We start from the raw sequence: 18,817 nt of genomic DNA, 5'->3' as shown, positions 1-18,817 counted from the left end.
ACGTGAAATGGTCAGCAGAAGGAGACAACAGGTAGCAGTTTCAGGGAACCTTTTAGACTGCCGTACTGTGTGCATGCATGGATATCTATGTATACTTACGTTCACACAATTGTCTCTCTCTAAGCATATACGGGTTCATATCCCATTACCATAGAGGAGAAAGTGGGCCATTTATAGTATCTAATCAGAATTGATTCCTATGTGCTGTACATTAGCAGCAATAGAGAATGTTTCAGTGGAAATGCTCCAGTCAAGAGAACTTAGAAATTTACTTAAAGTCTAGTATTAAAGCTTTCCATGACAAACTTAATAGATTACGTTTTTTTTTTTTTTTTGGAAGGGAATTATCAGCTTGGACTCTGATTCTGTTTTTTTGTGCTTATGAAAGATAGGAACACCATTTTTAAAATTGTTATTAGTGAGTAGAAAGACCATTAGCAATTAGTTAATTTCAACCTTCATTTTACGTGTCAGGAAACCAAGTCCAGAGAAATTGATAAAGCTAAATGACCGGTAATATGATAAAGTCAGGAACTGAACTGGACTTTTCAACTTCTGTTGCAGTATTCCTTCAGTTGTGCCCTGATTCACATTCGTAAATCAGGCATTTCCAGAGCATGATATATGTTATCTATAGATATGTTATCTATCTATTTTTGGAAAAGGAAAACATTCAGAGACTCTTTTATAATCTTCCATATGTAATTTAAAAAACATATGTATTATGCATCAGCATCAGGGCAATTTTGGAAGTTAGAAAATGAAATTTTAAAGTGTGGAAAAAAGCACACACCTCTATTTGTCATTCTTAACGTCCGCCTCTTATTTTAGTCCTCATTCTTTTCATGCCAGCTCTTTTCTGAATGGCCATTGTCTGTTCTTCACGTTCCTCCTCTTTGCCTTTCCCCTTCCCTCCAGAGCATGTCTTAGATATATTAAACTATATTATCTTTGGTTGTTTGATATATGTGCCTAGAGAGACAGCAGGAAGTGGCAACTGAAGTTAATCCAGGATCTTCTCCATATGTTTGAGGCTGGGTCATTTTGCCCCTTTGGATTACCCATCTGCTTCCCATCTGTCCAGCTATCCTAGGCACTATTCATAGGCAAGTGCCTGGTTTGGTGTTTTTTTTTTTTTTTTTTTTTTGACCATGTTAAATTTTTCTATTATATATGTTTATTATCCCAAGTTTATTTGTAGACTAAGACAGTGTTAATAAAGGTTCTTAGAATGAACTTTGAAATATGTCTAAAATTTAGAAATAGGAGATGTGAAATTTGTTCTTCATATTAGTTTATTAGGTTCTAGTGTTGAAGAGCCTTATTTTTTTCCTGAAAAATAAAGGGAAAATGGGGGAATAGGTACTTTGATTCTAAAATAAAGGGAAAATGAGGAAGAAGATATTTTAAGAACTATTATTTCAGTTGGCCTGTAATGAACAATGCATAGTTTGGGCTAAAACGACCAGCCCCATCAAAAGAAGTGGTCAGGATGATCTTTGTCTTCTGGTAAGCAGCAGTCATAAAGTTATTCAACAAATAATTGATTTCAGTTCTAGAAGAGACTCGAAGACAAAAAATGTATGTCTCCTTCAGAAGTTTCTATCACAGAGACAAACATGTGAAGAAGTAGCTACATTAATGGACAGAGTAAAATAAGTGCTAAGTGAAGATATAAAGGATTTGAGAACAGAGGAAAAAAAACCAATTCTGATTTGGGGGCTCAGGCGAACTATCTGCTGTAGGTGCTGGGGCCACCAGACTGCCCCTGGGCCCCCTATGCACGGCTCCTCCTAGTCCACCCACTCTGGTGTGACCTTGGAGTTTGAAGTCAGCCCTGGAGATGTGTTTACAGCAGGGAGCCGGTGGCTGCTGCACATGAGCTTGCCCCCCCCTCCCCACTCAGTTGTTCTACATTTCCCGGTAACTGCTTCCTAACCCCTCACCTGACTGTTGGGTGCAAACACAGCCGTGAGTGTACAAAGGAAAAGAAGGGTACATGGAGGGAGCAAACCCTGGGGGGCCCTCTGAGGCGGGGCTCCGTTGTTGGAGATGCTGGTGTGGGAGGCACCCGGCTGAGCTTACTGAGAAATAAAGCCCTTAAGGATCTGGATTGGAGGAAAAATACATTGTTGAACTAAAAATTGTGATTTTTTTGAAATAGTGAAAATATTTCAGCTAAGTGAAAGTTAGGGCAGTCACTGCTGAGGACAAGTTCAGTGACCCAAAGGAATAAATGGAAGAAGCATCTCCAATATAGAGCAGACAGGTGAAGGGAAGGAAATAATGTGGGAAATCCAAAATATTTGACATGTAGACAGTAGGCATTGCAGGGGGAAAAGCACACATACAGAAAGGTTAAGTTTAAAAGTAAAAAGGGGAGATTTTTTCCTGCTGTTCTTAAGAAGGTCTGAGGTATTGGAAAGACTCAATGAGACAGGAAAACTGTAACTCCTTTGACATATCAGGAGCAAGGAATTTTAAAGCTTCTAGAAAGAAAAATACAAGTCATAAGTGAAGGATATAGAATGCGACCCCCATTGGACTCCAGAAACTGAAAATTAGAAAACCTTAAGATGAATGTCTTCTACAGAGGGAGAAAACTTGACCCAGGAGCACTCTACCCAACTAAGAAGCTTAACTTTGTCGTGTGAGAAGAGATTTTTAAATAAATGTTACCCTCTTCACAGGGTAAACAGATATGTGCCCTTTTTAAAGAAATTCCTGAAACAATGACTGTAACCAACTTGAGGTAAAGATGATAGCTTAATACACACCCCCCCTCCCCCAAGCCCACTAAATTGAGTAATAGAGACACAAGCTCATACAGGAAAAGACAGGAGATAGCAGTTTGGAAAACAAAAAGCTGAAAGGTGATTCTTGACTCACAGAGCAACCTAAAAAGCTGAATCCTCAGTGAGACTCAAGAAGCTAAGGAGGAGCTCGTTATCCAGGTAGCGCCCTTGGGAGTCTCTCTCAGTCATGCTTAGTCCCCGGTCCCTGGAAAATTCCTCCACGTAGGACTGTTGGCTCTTGACATCTCTAAGATTTTCCCCAGTTGCCTCTCCCCTTCTTCCAAGCAGGATGGCTGTCTCGGAAGAGAATAAATAGACCCTCACCGGGGACTCCAGGCACAGTTGCACGGAGCAGTGAGTGAAGGAGGACACACGGAATGAGGGTACACCCCTCCTCTCAGGCCTCTCCCCCACTTGGTCCCCAGCACATTGACAGGTAGACAAATACTCAAGCTCAGGCGCAGAAGCAGAATAGCCTTCCCTGTGAAATCACCCAGCCCTGGAGAGGTAGGGACCACCAACAGAAGAACCCTGCCCGCTCACCCTACACAGGAAACTGAGCATAAGGGAGAACACGCGTGGCCTGGGGTCGGGGTGGCCACAACACTAGATCTTAAAGAAGCCACCAAATGGCCACTGTAGATAGACTGTGAAGCCAAACCCACTTAGCAGGATGCAGATAAAGCTGGTGATGCAAACTAGGGTGGTCACAGCCCGAGGTCCTAGCATATAGGGTGAGCTTGTGGCTCTGGCCTTCTTGGGCTGGCCCTGAGCTCCAGTCATTACTGGCTTAATGAGCAAGGAGGGGAGAACATAAACATTGTTTAGGGTTTGGGCTTTTGTTTGAAATTGTCCCCTGGAAAGGTTAAGAAGGTGAGGGTTAATTGTGAGGAGAAAGTTTTTCTCCCATTCTTCACAAATATTTACTGAGCCAGTTAGGTCAAAGGTGGTAGCCTAAGCTCTGAGGCCACTGAAGGAAAACTCTCTTATAAAGCCTCAGGCTTTTTACAGACTCAGATTCTAGAACAGGTGGCTAGGTGGCTGAATGCCCCAGGATACATATGCAAAATTGGCGCCTCCTCTTTGTGTTGGTGAGAGCCTGTTTGAAATGAAAAATGTTAATATTTGTATTAATTGTAGTATCTTGTAAAGCAATAGAGAAACATTTGATAGGAAGATAGAGAACCTATGTGAAGACAATTGTAAAATCTTGTTGAGGAACAAGAAAGAAGATCTGAACAGGCTGGAAAATGCTAATTATTGTTGGGGGGACTCAGTAGTATCTATGTGTCCATCTTTCCCTGATCAATGTGCAGGTTCAATATAATTCCAGTTAGATTCACAGGGATCATTGTATAAAGTGATTTAAAAGTTTATAGATTGTCATAAATTTCTAAGAACAGTAAAGAAAATAATGAAATATTGTATAGCAAATGGGGCCTTCCCATGTATTAAAATGTATGGCCAAGCCTCTAAATATATGATAAAAAATATAAAAAATATAAAAAAGGGATTGCTTAAAAGAAAACAAAACAGTGGATAATTATGTCAGGTAATGGAATAGGAAGACATCACTAGAAATTAGTGTGTGTGGGAGTTTTTGTTCTTACTTTATACAAAATGTTAGACCCTTAATTTATGCCAGATACAAGGATAAATTACAGATAGATTAAAGATTAAGTTTTATAAAATGAAACACAATAGCAATTAGGAGAAAATTCATAATCATTATCTGGAGATTAAGGTGACCTTTTAAAAGAACACTGAAATGATTTCTAATGATATTATAACATTGTTCTACAAAATGTTGTGTCTCTTTGGCAAAATACTGAGGGCTCATTGAGCATTTTTAAAAGAATTCTAATTGGCCCATAAACTTGAAATTTAAACTGTTGAAAAATATGTAATTCTCCCCTCAAATTATTATTGTGTGATCAGTGACCACTGAATGAATAAAATGTGGAACATTATTTAGGTTTTGTGTGTGTGTGTATATATATATATATATATATATATATATTTTTTTTTTTTTTTTTTTTTTTTTTTAAGGAAAATAGACCTAGCCAGCAGGTGAACAGATTTATTAGAGTTGTTAACATTGCACTTTCCTGATACAAGCCACCTTGGGCAAGCCCTTTACCTTTTTTAGTTTTACTTAGGTTTTGTATTTCAGTTGATGTCAATTTTCTTGTTGAAACCTGGCTGCTGGATGTTTTACGCTGAAAAATATGTTATACCTTGGAACCTATGAGACGGGATATAAATATTCTTTTAATTAGAAATGAATATTCTAATACTTTATTTAGAAGTTAATTCAGAATTTATTAGACTTAAGAATATTCTAATAATATCTCATATTGATCAATGGCATGCTTTTATAACCTGTAATGACAGACCACTTCAACATGGTTCTGACCTTTACCCCTTAATAGCTGTTATTTCACAATTTGCAAAGGTTGCCATAGTTCGAAAGAGCTAAAAAAGCTATTCTTCCATTATGTGTATAAAGAAAGTGTCTATGGTGATGGAAATCATCATCTCTTGATAGAAATGACATGAGAATCCATTTCATGTCAAGAACATTGGAGAAACTGTAGGTGGTTAGCCTGCTGAAGCAGAATCTTACAGTTGTCATCACCTTGGTCCATTTGTTGATTTGTGTTTTTGTTGACTATGCTTAGCATACATGGGGGTACTTTTATAACTGTTGGGAGTACCAGATATTGATCACTCCAGCAAAAGAGCCAGATGATGAACTAATGTTCACCTCATTACCCATCAGGAAAAAATAAGGGCCCCTTTCTGCCTTGCTATAGCTTTCAGGTGTAAATGGAAGAGTTAGACTGGATGTGAGTCTGTCTAGTCCAGTGAGGAACAGCAGCATTTGGTATATGTGTTTCAAGACTCCAGCACCAACTGTGCCAGGGCTTTCAGCAAGGGAAAATCAGGCAGTTCATGGAGAACATTCAGAGGGAGTTCAGTTGGGTCAGACATGCTGTAGTATCAGGTCATAGAGGAACATGCAAGGTCAAGGCCACTCTTGTTCAGTATCAAGAGTAACCTGATGTTAGAACCGTTATGATAAAATAGTTGGGTTGTGATGCTCTCTTGTACACCACCAGTTTAGACGTGAATACTCTCTCTTTCTTTTTTTAAAAGATTTAATTATTTATACAAGAACTGGGGTACAGGCCAGATGTGCAGGAGGGTGTGAGGATTTACCAGAGACAGAGCAGGGAACAGAACAGGCAGACTGATGAAATACACTGCTGAGGGATCAGCGGTTGAGACAGGAGAGGTCTGCCGCACCATGTGGGATTCTCACCAGCCTGCCGGGATCAAACCCGCGCTGCAGCGGCTGCGTCAGCTTCACAGTGAGGCACTCAACTGCCTGCGCCACCACCAGGGAGGCCCCTGAATACCCTCTTTTTAATTTTTGTTTTCATTGACATAACACTGGATCATAATAAGTTTCTGGTGGAGAGGATTATAAATCAACATCTGGATGTATTACATTCATCAATAAAAATCTAGTTTTCATCCTTCACCACACAATTGACCTCCTCTGCCCATTTTGAATAGCCTCTTTTTGACATGACTTGATATCCCAAGAGTGATAGGATATAAACCCCTTTACTTAATGAGCGGCAAGGTGTCTAACTGTAATCTGTAGCCTTCAGAGTTGGTAAAGTACAAATACAGGCAAGAATAGAATGATCAAGGTTGCTTCAGATGGAGAAAGTTGCCTCAGTAGAAGTCACAAAGAAATAGTCTGGTGCAGGGCCTCCCCGGTGGTGCAGAGGTTGAGTGCTGGGTTGCGAAGCTGCCCGTGGCCTCTGCAGTGCTGGTTCGATCCCCGGCTGCTCCCCGGCCACCAGAGGAGGGTCCCACATGGCGCGCAGACCTCTCCTGCCACCCGCTGCTCCCCTCAGCAGTGTACTTCTGTCCTTCTGCCTGCTCTGCTCCGCGCTCTGGCTCTGGTGAATTCTCTCACCCTCCTGCGCTTCTGACTGTACCCAATGCTTGTATAAATAAATAAAATAAATCTTTAAAAAAAAAAAAAGAAATAGTCTTGTGCAGTATGAGAAGTCGTTGTCTAATGATTCAGAAATTCTTGACAGTTTCCTGTTACTGGAGTTCTGCAGAGTCCAGTTAGCCAGCGTCTGACAGTGCTGTGTCACAGACATCTGTGCTACACGAAGGATGGAGTAGCTTTTTTCTTCAGCACTTCTGTTAAAATGACAGGTGCTTAAAATGTAAAAACAAGCAAGTCTTCAGCACTCATGAAGTCACTTAGTGGGAATTAGTCATTGGTAAAATTTGAGAATCCGTTCCAGTATCAGTAAAAGATTTAAGGTTGAGGGCCTCCCCAGTGGTGCAGCGGTTGAGTGCTGGGTTGCAAAGCTCTGCAGCGCCGGTTCGATTCCCGGCTGCTCCCCGGCCACCGGAGGAGGGTCCCACATAGCGTGCAGACCTCTCCTGCTGCCCGCTGCTCCCCTCAGCAGTGTGCCTTGGTCCTTCTGCCTGCTCTGCTCCCCGCTCTGGCTCTGCTGAATTCTCTCACCCTCCCGCGCTTCTGATGGTACCTAGTGCTTGTATAAATAAATAAACAAACAAATAAATCTTTAAAAAAATTAAAAAAAAAGATTTAAGGTTGATAGGCATCTCATCAGTGTGTTTGTGGGCTGTGATGAATGAGGGCTCATTTTATATTTTGCACCCTCCTTCCCCATTATTATATGAGTCAGTGCAGCTAACAATTTGTTAAAGCAGTTGAAACACTGATTCCAAACTGATTGTGTTGAAAGGGTTGCCACAAGTGCCTTTCCCCAGCTGATAGGACATAGTGTGCAGATGTGTCTAGAGAAGGGGCTGTTTTGACTGTGAGCCACTGTGACAAGTATATTCTGCATCATGACGTCGAGGACTCACTCCTGGAAGAGAGCGTGTCTGAAGTGCTCTTGTGATTTGTCTTGCTGTTCATGACCCACTAAACTGGTGTGTGAACTGGCAAGTGGGTTGTGTTACCCATTTTGATAAACATGAATCAAACAGTGCTATTTAAAGTGAGCTCTGTGACCTGCAGCATTAGCATCCGTGTGGCTCTGGAGCTTGTTAGAAATGCAAATGCTGGGGTCACACTTGAGACTTAGTCCCAGTCAGTCTCTGCAGGAGGAGACCAGACTCTGTGCTTGTATCCAGGTGTGGTTCTGTGCGTAGTGGAGTCTGAAAAACTCTGGTCTTCTTTATACTCCAAAAAGCTTATGTGATTATAGCTATTGCTAGTTGACATATTAGAAATAAACCATAGGTACTTTCAAAATACTTATTAGTTGACTTCCAGACTAACAACAATAATTCCTTTGTGTGTTGATGTCAGAGCAATGATGATATCACACATCATGTATCCCTTGGACCAGGGAACCTCTGTGGTATGCTTCCCCCCCAAAAATGAGAGAAAAGCAAGTCAATAAATCTTAGCATTATTGTGACAACAGTTTTGATCTGACAGACCCTCAAAGGCCCCTTGGGGGTCCCCAATAGTCCCTGGGCCACACCTAGAGAACTGCACTAATTTCTATAATTCTCACATAGGGTAGTTCATATGGGAGCACGCGGACTGTTTTCATCACTGCTTAAGTGTGGGGAGAAATTGGGTACTTTTCAGAGCCTGTAAGAGTGTGTCTTACTGAGGCGCCCATTATTGAATTTCCTGTCCCAGCTGAGAGACCATGTTGCTGTGTACTTGATGTACCTTCTAGGTTTGTTTCACAGAGGGATGGTTTGCTGGGGCTCCCCCCTCCCTTGAGTTTCATGAACCGCCCCCCTTTGTACAGATCACCTCCCTATCAAAAAATGTACTGCAGATCTGGAAAGTGCATATCTAATTATAGATACTTTTAGGTTTTTTTTCCCCTGTTTTGACTAATTTTTTAGTTCAGATGATTTTATTTCAAATAAGTTTCAATAACTACCTTTCAATAACTACCTAGCTGCTGATGGTTGAGCACTCAAACTTCCTGGGTTGTCCCACTTAGTACTGTATTATCTGTGGACAGTACCATGGTAAATAAATAGCACTGGAAATTGTGGTGAGATGACAGAGTTCTCGAGGGCACTTGCAGACCCTAGAACATCAAATACTGCCTTGACTCAGATTTCTTGAGGAATTAGACAAACTGATTTCTCTGTTGCACAGCATGAAGCCAGAATAGGGGGTCTCCTCAGGTTGGGAGACCCTTGACCAGTAACACTCCTTTTCTATCACTGCCCCCAGGCCAGGTGTATAGTCAACACTGTTCAACATGGGGACACATCCTGAGAGACCTGTTGTTGGTTAGCAGTGTAGTCATTGTGTGAATGTCACTGAGTGTACTCACCCAAACCCGGATGGTCTAGCTTACTACTCTCCTTGGTTCTGTGTTCATATGGTATATGGCCGTTGTCATGTCTGTGGTCTGTCAACTAAAATGTTGTGAAGCAGCATTGACTGCAAGGTAGCCAGGGCCCTGCCCCTGTCCTGGACTAACAACACTCCTTTTCTTTCTGCCTTGATTCCGCCTCTCCTGAGAAGCCACTGGGTTAAGAGTGACAATGGGAAGCAGATGAGAGAAGCCTTATGTTTTTCCTGGAGATCTCAGTGACTCTATATATTTTTTTTTTTTTAAGATTATTTATTTTTTATACAAGCACTGGGGTACAGGCCAGAGGTGCGGGAGGGTGAGAGAATTCACCAGAGATGGAGCAGGGAGCAGAACAGACAGAAGGACCGAAATACACTACTGAGGGGAGCAGTAGGCGAGACAGGAGAGGTCTGTCGTGCCATGTGGCATTCTCCCTGGCTGGCTGGGAATCGAACCGCACTGCAGAGCCTGCGGACAGCTTCACAGCACCGCACTTAACCTGCTGCGCCACCAGGGAGGCCCTGTATTTTTTATTTGTAATTGTTCTGTGCGTCTTACTCAGATTGCTCTCAAATTAGACTCTAAACTTCTAGTGAGTGGTTATTGATTTTTTTGTCTTAATGTTGTCACTCACCAGTCCCCTGAGGCCCCAGTGTCTGGTTCATAATAAAAGCTTGATAAAATACTTGTTTGAATGACTAATAATTTTTTAAACAAAAACATAGATGTTAATAATATGTATGTGATTGATTAATTGATTGAATTTTCCTTAGGACACAAGTTAACCAAGAATGAGAGAAACCAATTATTGGCAATAGCATCGTCATTGTTTGTGGCATCCCAATTAAGAGCACAGCATTTTCAAGATCAGGAAAATTCAAGGTATGGTAGATAATTTAAAACAGAATAAATGAGCAGAATGTTGATAATCTAATGTGCATCAAAGATGGTTAGATAAAGGATCTGGCATCTCGGTTCTGGATTTTCTTATGGGTGTTTGGAGAAGTGTAGTCAAGTCACACTGTTTAAAAATGATATTGCTTCTATTTTTGTTCAAATGAGCAAATTCAGAAAGAAAAAAGGGATCTTGGCCCCTTTAATTTGAACATCACTTGAGGTAAGATACTCTGAAATCTTAATGGAAAATCTATTCAAGCAATTACTCTTATTTCTGTTTATTTACTTTGTTGATCTTGGAAAAAGCTTTGAAATTCTTACAATTTAAAATTTAAGAATAAATCTGAACAGTTAAAAAAATATATAAGAAACTTGTTTACAAAAACCAAGAAAGGAATCAGTACCTGGAAGAGTTCTAAGTTTGCCTTTTAGCTTCCTGGTGATGTAAGTGGAAGGGGGAACATGCTTTCTACCCAGGTAAAGACAAAGCGCTGTGACAGTAATGATTGTAAGTGATAAAACTACTTGTTGTGCATGTCTGTGACCTTCCTGGAGCCGTCAGACCTTCGTAAGTTCATTCCTTTGAGCACAGTGTAGCTGATAACGTTGCGTTACTTCAGTTTCTTCCCCTTCACTTTTTCCCCAAGAGGAAGAACAAAAATAAAAAAGCACAAAGATGGCAGGTGACCAGGCAGCTCTGCACAGCACCGCACAGCTCAGAAACTTGCATCACCCTGAAAATGGAGACCAGGTTGAGACTGTGCATTAATGGCTAATGTGGTTCTACTCAGAAAATCTTGGGGTAACTGGTACGCTTCGCTCATTCTGTTTCACAAGAGGAAGTATAGGAAGCGTTTGCATCATCTTTTTAAAATGGTGATTGATAGCTCTTTAGGGGGAGGAGGGGGAGAGGGTAGAGCATGTTGGTGGGTTACTGGATGCCTAGAAGGAGGTGACAGTGGCCAACAGAGCCATGAAGGTGGTCATTTCTCCCCGAGGCTGTGCTGTCCTGTGTGGTAGCCACTAGCAAGTGTGCCTCTGGGAACTCTTAATTAAAAACTCAGCTTCTCAGCCACAACCCAGTGTCATTGTGGTCACTGGTCACATCTCAGGAGCTCCGGGGCCACTGCTGCATTGTGGTTAGTGCTACTGTGCTGGGCAAGAAAGGGTGGGAAGGAACCTTTCTCTTCTCACAGTTCTGGGGAACAGTGCTGTTCTGGAGGGAGGTGTGTGTAGGAGAGATCTTAGCTTTTCCTTTAAAACCAGAACCAGGGCCTCCCCTGGTGGCGCAGGTGGTTGAGTGCCGTGCTGTGAAGCTGTCCGCAGCCGCTGCAGCGCCAGTTCGATCCCTGCCGGCCGGGATCCCACATGGTGCGGCAGACCTCTCCTGCCTCGCCCACTGCTCCCCTCAGCAGTGTGTTTCATCAGTCTGCCTGTTTTGTTCCCCACTCTGTCTCTGGTGAATCCTCTCACCCTCCCGCGCATCTGACCTGTACCCCGTTCTTGTATAAAATCAATAAATAAATCTTAAAAAAAAAAAACCAGAACCATAACTTGTATTAGTGTTTTATTCTATTGGTCAGTACAATTTCGTATTGTGATTCCTTTCCATTCAGATGTTATTTGGACCTTGATTATATCTGAAGTCCTCAGTGCAGCTAATCATGACCTGATTTGATCTTTAAGAAATGTATACATTTGCAGAGAGAGCACTGACTTACCATGGATAAGACTCTGGAGGCTTACAAAGGAAAAGAATAAAATTTACCTATATTTTCACAAACTCTGTAATAATTCCTTATCACATTTTTATACATTCCCTTCTAAGTATGTATGTGTGTGTGTATGTATATGTATGCATAAATCCGAGTGGCATATGTATCTTGCATAATTAGTTAAGCTGAGAATATAGCTTGAATTCTGTTTTTTTTTATTTTATTTTATTTTATTTTTTTTTTTATAGAGGCATGTTTATTTATTTATTTATTTGTTTGTTTGTTTGTTCTGTTTACACATGCACTGGGTACAGTCAGAAGCGCGGGAGGGTGAGAGAATTCACCAGAGCCAGAACAGGGAGCAGAGCAGGCAGAAGAACCGAAGTACACTGCTGAGGGGAGCAGCGGGCGGCAGGAGAGGTCTGCGCGCCATGTGGGACCCTCCTCCGGTGGCCGGGGAGCAGCCGGGGATCGAACCAGCACTGCAGAGGCTGAGGGCAGCTTCGCAACCCAGCGCTCAACCGCTGCGCCACCGGGGAGGCCAGAATTCTGTTTTTTTTTAACCTTAATATTTCATGGTGAATATTTCTTTACTAGTCTTTGGAAGAATATTTTTTCTTTACTACAGAAAACTTAAGACATGTGCAAAATAGACTTGCTCTTCAAAACATATGCAAGAAAAAGGTAAGCTAATATAGTAAATGGCAGAAGGCATTCAGAAACATATCCAAAAAAGGACTTGTATTTATAGTATGTAAATAATTCTTACAACTCAAAAATAAGCCAATTTCAAAAAAATAGAATATTTGGCATAGATTTTGTGTCAAAGTTATACAAATGGAAAATAAGTTCGTGAAAAGATGTTCAACATCACTGATCATTAAAGAAATACAAATTAAAACCACAGGCCACAGCAGTACACACCTACTAAAATAATGCACTTCAGATGAGCAGATACAGAAACACTGTCTATCCATACAGTGGAATTCTATACCAGAAAAGCTTGAAGTATTGATACCTCATGCATAAATCTAAAAAAGAAAACATGCTAAAAGAAATAAACCTATGATTTAATTTACTTGAAATTTCTAGGGAAGGTAGAAGTGTAAAGACAGAAGAAAGTGAATGGGTGCAGATGTTAATGTCATAGATGTAATATCTTTGTAATTCTGTGCCGAAACCCATAAATTAATAACTACTTTAAATGCATTAGTATCTTAAATTATGTGAAAAACAAAATGATTTTCAAACCAAAGTAATAATTGTACTGACATTAGTCTACTAATTACTTTTTAAAATGCGTTAGCCCCTTAAATTGTAGAGAGAACAAGAAGTGGGGTTTCAGACTGTTCTTACAATTGTCATAGCTTTTATAACGATCTATGTGTTTACCTTCACTGAGATAGTCATTTTTTCATGTGGCTTCTAGGTACAGTTCAGGGTCCTCTTGTTCCAACCAACCCTGAGCATTTCTTACAGGGCATGTCCAGCAGCCACAAACTCCCTCAGTTTTTACTAAGAATCTCTTAATTTCCCCCTTGCTTTTGAAGACAGTTTTGCTGGATTTAGAGTTCTTGGTTTTCAGTTATTATTTACTTTTTGTTTTAGCACTCTGAATATGTCAGCCGACTGCCTTTGGCCTTCAAAGTTTGGGATGAACAACCTGCTCATAATCTTTTTGGTGGTGATGGGATGATTTACTTCTCTCGCTGCTTGGGAGATTCTCTCTCTGTCTTTGTCTTTTGATGATAATAGGTTGGTGTGGGTCTCTGCCTTTATCTTACGTGGAGTTTTAGTTTCTTAGATGTTTTGATTCATGTCTGTCATCAAATCGGGGAAGTTTTCAGCCATTATTTTGTCATATACTCCCATAGTTCCCTTATGCTCTGTTCTCTTTTCTTCAATCTTTTTTTTCTTTCTGTTCTTCACTCTTGTTCATTTCTTTGGTGCCATCATCCTCAAGTTAGCTGATTCTGTCTTCTGCCTGCTGAAACCTGCCTTTGAATTCCTCTAGTGAGCTTTCCATTTCCGTTTTATTGTTTTCCAGTTCCAGAATTTCTCTTTTATGCCTTTTTAGGTTTTGTACCTCTTGATTGATGTTTTCATTTTGTTTGGACATCATTTTATTTACCTTCTCCACATCTTTCTATACTTTGAGTTGTTTCTATTCTTTTGTCCAATGTGTTTGCTTTTTCAGAGACGTATTCTTTTCTACCCTTTGAGTAAGCCATGCTTTCCTATTTCTTTGTATAGTTTGTGGGGTTTTTTTGGTTGAACACTGGGCATTCAAGTCTAATAATGTGGTAACTCTGGAATTAAGTCTCCTTCCCCAGTGTTTACTGTTTTCGTTTATTGTTTTGGTTTATTTGGACTCTCGTGGTGTCTCTCTCTTTGCCAAGGATCAGCCTGTGATAAAATTAAGGTCTTTTTCAGTCTTCACTCAGTGTCTCCCTGGGCATATGTGGTCACTTTCCTTGTATGTGCATTTGTTTTTTAATGTCTTAGTCTTTAATGCCTGACTCTTGAAGGAGGAAAAAACAAAAAATGAAGGGGGTAAAAAGGGAGCCCTGGCTGGTAAAATTCCCTAGAAGCCACTTCAGCCACAGGAAGGGGCTTGCAACAATAGAGGGAGCCACAATAATAATGGATGCGTACCCCATACACAACCTTATCAGCTGTCAGAGAAAGGATCTCCAATATTTGGTGGATAGGATCCTTGGCCCACCCTCTCTTCTGAAATCTGTGTGCACAGCTGCTTATGACTAGGTTGGGGGATGGATAGCTGTTAATGTGCTGAGATCTGAAATTGACTGCAGTTTACCATCTGAGTGTTCCCTAGAAAGTTGCAAGCCTTCAGCCGCCTCCAGAGTTCCAAAATAGTTAACTCAGCCAGATTCTGAGGTGTGAGGAGACAGATTCCTGGGCCTCTTTGTTTCACCCTCCTCCCCAAATCCTTTTCTTCTTATAATGCTTTAGACTCATTTACCCTTTGGAGGTTGGGGAAAAATTGTATCAGTGACATAAGTGGTACAGCAACTCCATGATGTAGATAATTGTGTACATATTGCCATGAGACAAAGATTAGTTCCTGTTGATTTTATTTTCTGTTGAAGTTGTTACTTTTAGTTGTCCAGTTTACTGTAAAGTAACCCATAACAGCAGAGACCTATAACATCTAGCAAAATAGATTAGTCTTTTTGACAAAGCATCATCTTGTTTAGCCAAAGAGCATCTGAAAAAGTCCCTGACATCAAAGCTGATGTCAGATGATTGAATCCCATTTTGGCTCCAGAGTCATGTTTTCATGATTGGCTTGGGACTGGAGTGGAAGAGTCAGCCTCCAGATGTGGCTCCGTGGTGCTCTGTCATGGGTGTGCTCGTGTCATGTTTATGCTCCCAGACTCAGTAGCCCCCAGCCCTTCCTTTGTATTGCTTGTTTTGGCTGCAAATCTTATTTTCCCAATTTCTCTGTGGGTTTTTACTCTTTCATCGTTTATGGCTTGGAAAAAGACATTAGTAATATGTACCCATACTATTTGGATAGTAAGAAGACAGCAGTGCATTTTTGCCGAAAGAGAAAAGTTAATAACAGAAACAATAGTAGTTTTTCTTAGGCAGACAGTAAATACATTTGGCAAATATAATTAATTGTTTACACAAACACATGCTGACCTACCATGGAGTTATTTTTCTTTATAATCATTCTTTTCCTAAAAACTTATTGACAGAAATGAATCATTAAAAGTTGTATTAAACAATCACTTCATGTTATTTGAAGCTAAAATTACTTTGTTGGCATTGTGGTTTGGCATAATCATTTATTTTACTTACTGATGATTGGATGAAAAATTAGTAAAGAAAACTAGTTAGTTCCTTTCCGTAGTCTTTCATTCAGTTTTGCTCAAAATGTCTGTTTTCCTTAGAACTCAATGTTGTTTGCATGCCAGGCTCCACCTTTCTGGGCAAAGCCCTCCCCATAGCTTCCTCAGGTCCAGGCCTCTCTCTGCTATCACAGATGCTCATGAAAAGGTTTCTCTGCCCTCTGTTTCTCTGTTTCCTCCCTTCCCTTTCCCCTTTGTTATTTCTGCAACTGCTGCTTTCTTTTGTTAGGTTTTGTGGCTATGCAAATTGCAGATCTCCTCTCTTCTGTTCTATAACTCCACCTCCTTAATTTTGTGATTATTATCTTTCTCCTGAGCTATCTGGTTAGAGAAAAATTGGAGATTGCTAGTGCTGGCAACTCTCAACAGGATCTCTCTCTCTCTCTCTCTCTCTCTCTCTCTCTCTCTCTCTCTCTTTCTCTCTTTCTCTCTCTCACACCCACACACACTAATGTCTGTTTTGGGATTATACTGGAGATGGGCCATTCGATTTGAAAGATTTTTTTAAATGTAAAAATAGTATAATATCAACGTTTCTCCATACCAGTTTACCAAAAAAAGTCTTTCAAAAAAGTAAGGTACTTTAAAAAGTTAATTTTCAAAAGAAAATCTGACTTTTTTAGAATTGATAAATCTGGAGAATGCACTAGTAGGTGTGATATTAGTGGTTTCACCAGTGCAATCGTGCACCCCACATTCTTAGACACTGTAGCTGTGCTCTCAGAATTGTTTGTATCTCATTTTATTTGCGGCACTCCTTCTGTTGACTGGTTCAGGCTGGGATAGCTGGATCATCTTGGTTTTTTTTTTTAAAGATCTATCTATCTATCTATCTATCTATCTATCTATCTATCTATCTATCTATCTATCTATCTATTTATACAAGCACTGGGTACAGTCAGAGGCGCAGGAGGGTGAGAGAATTCACTAGAGCCAGAGTGAAGAGAATAGGCAGACTGACGAAGCACACTGCTGAGGGGAGCAGTGGGCGGCAGGAGAGGTCTGTGCGCCATATGGGACCCTTGCCCGGCAGCCAGGAATCGAACCGGTGATGCAGAGGCTGCGGGCAGCCTTGCAGGCGGGCGCTCAACCGCTGAGCCACCGGGGAGGCCCTCATCTTGATTCTTTCAGCTCCTTGCCCTGGGCTCTGAAATGCCAGTGTGGTAGGTGCAGTGCAGAGGGACCAGCACCTGATAGGGTGTTAAGATGAGGATTTTGGTCCCAGCTCCTCTACCAGGTGTCAGGGGGACATGAGCTTTCCTGCAGTTGTTTCAACATTGATTCCTTTTCCTTCTAGTTTCTCTCTTATTATTGGAGTTGAGATTAAACACTCAAAAACAGGAAAACCGTCACTATGGCTTATGATATTGCTGGTGCTAGTACTTCTGTCTGGAAGGTTTTTGAAACACGATGTGCTCCCATTTCTGGTTGTCATTGGGCAGAGCTCAGCCTTGGTAGCCTGGTCCAGTTTCTGAGCTGGTTCTGGAGGCCACCCCCTCTTGAGCTCTGTTAGTCCCTGAACATGATGGGGAATGACAGTCACTTGAATTACAGCCATTGGGTCTACATTTGCATTGTATTATCTTTCCTCATCTGTTTTCCTGATAAAATGGGTATCAATTTTTTAGTGATTTTTATTTTGAGCCATTTTATCTGTTTTTTTTTTTTTTTCCTTCCTGTTAGCAAACAGTGACCTGGTTTTTGAGTTATAGTTCCTTATTAAGTTTTCAATTAGATGATAAACATTTCTGGTTTTGAAATCTGACCTTAGTCACTGAAAGATAACCAGGGAAAGAAACAGAAAAAGGTAACCACATGAAAATAATTGTCAAGAAAGGGTGTTGTTGCACTGATTTACTTACAGATGTCTCTGAATGTAAAAGGACAGATCAAATTATTAACACATTTACACCATCTGTGACACCAAAACAACCTTTGTGTCCTACTGGCTTCAGGTATGTCCTTGGATATGCTACTTTAGTATGACAATGAAATTGATGTTCTGATAATTGACTATGTAATAAACAGCAGTACCGTGGGCATATATTCACAAACATACATCATGAAACAATGGCTGTGAAATTATTTAATACAGCCCCTTAAAGCAGGAAGAGGAGAAAACATTTATTCAATCATTATCCTTTCATTTTGCCTTACTTTCTACTTTGTCTATTCTATTTTCATTTAATTAACATGAGTACTTAGAAATCCATGTGAGATTAAGTACAAGATATTAAGTGGATAGGATGCTGTATTTGTATATCCTTTGCTAAATATTGTCTTTAAAAACACTTTTCTTTGATTCTATTCTAAGACCTGTGTGAAGACCGAATCCCCTTGTTATTGTGGGGGGCTGCAGTGGTTCCAAAGCCCATGCACACTCCATCAGTATTATTGTAATTCTTTGGCTGCAGGATATTTGGCAGCTGTTGCACCCCACTGGCAAATCCTATTCATACTTCTTTCCCATTCACCATTGCCATTGGAGAATTGATTTCTCTCTCCTCTACTCTAACCTTTCCCAATTCATTTTGGATTGTTCAATGTGAAACATTTTAATTTCATATCATACAGCTATTCAGCTCACAATCCCTTTTTTAACCTGTCACCAGGGTAACAGCATAGCATGCTTTCTTTAGGCAATCAAGTTTTTATTTCACATGCTTAATGTTGCATTAAATGTTTGCATTTTGTTTAACCCTCCCCCCCCTTAAATACTTTGAACTCTGGATATGTTTTATAGGATAATGAAATCCCTGAACTTTGAATTGAAACTAAACCAACACTATCACTACATTCATAAAAAAAAGTCAAATGATTCATTTACAAACTACAAGGATTATTATTAAAAATCCACATTAGCTGATCTGTATAAGACAATTTTGTGTAGGCAGTAAAGGAGTATTTTGTATATATATGTTTAGCCTTATTCCCAGAAAAGGTTTTAAAGGTTGTTTAGAGATGTTTTGTCAGTGACATAGTAAAAATTTCAAAGAGTAATGGAATTTGAACAGGTCAAAAACTATTTTTTGAAGATGTTATTTGATTTTTGAGTACAACACTTCCCTCCTCCCCCGTATGTATGTGTATGTATACACATATATGTATAAATATGCATGTATATA

At 40.3% G+C, this 18,817-nt stretch overlaps 1 protein-coding gene across 4 annotated transcripts in view; it reads left to right on the top strand.

Moving 5' to 3' along the window:
- PCCA (propionyl-CoA carboxylase subunit alpha) overlaps nucleotides 1–18,817 on the top strand; it is a 299,717-nt gene that overhangs the window by 170,840 nt on the left and 110,060 nt on the right. For all 4 annotated transcript variants that reach the window (XM_037528749.2, XM_054701346.1, XM_054701347.1 and 1 more), the window contains one exon: nucleotides 9,973–10,081. In XM_037528749.2, coding sequence (XP_037384646.1) covers nucleotides 9,973–10,081 — 109 coding nt within the window. The remainder of the gene's footprint in view (nucleotides 1–9,972; nucleotides 10,082–18,817) is intronic.

Source organism: Talpa occidentalis, unplaced genomic scaffold, assembly GCF_014898055.3.
Source record: "Talpa occidentalis isolate TD23 unplaced genomic scaffold, MPIMG_talOcc4v2.1 talOcc4.5, whole genome shotgun sequence".
Classification (NCBI taxonomy): domain Eukaryota; kingdom Metazoa; phylum Chordata; class Mammalia; order Eulipotyphla; family Talpidae; genus Talpa; species Talpa occidentalis.
The sequence above is the reverse complement of the archived record's forward strand: the minus strand, read 5'-3'. Positions and strand labels throughout refer to the sequence as shown.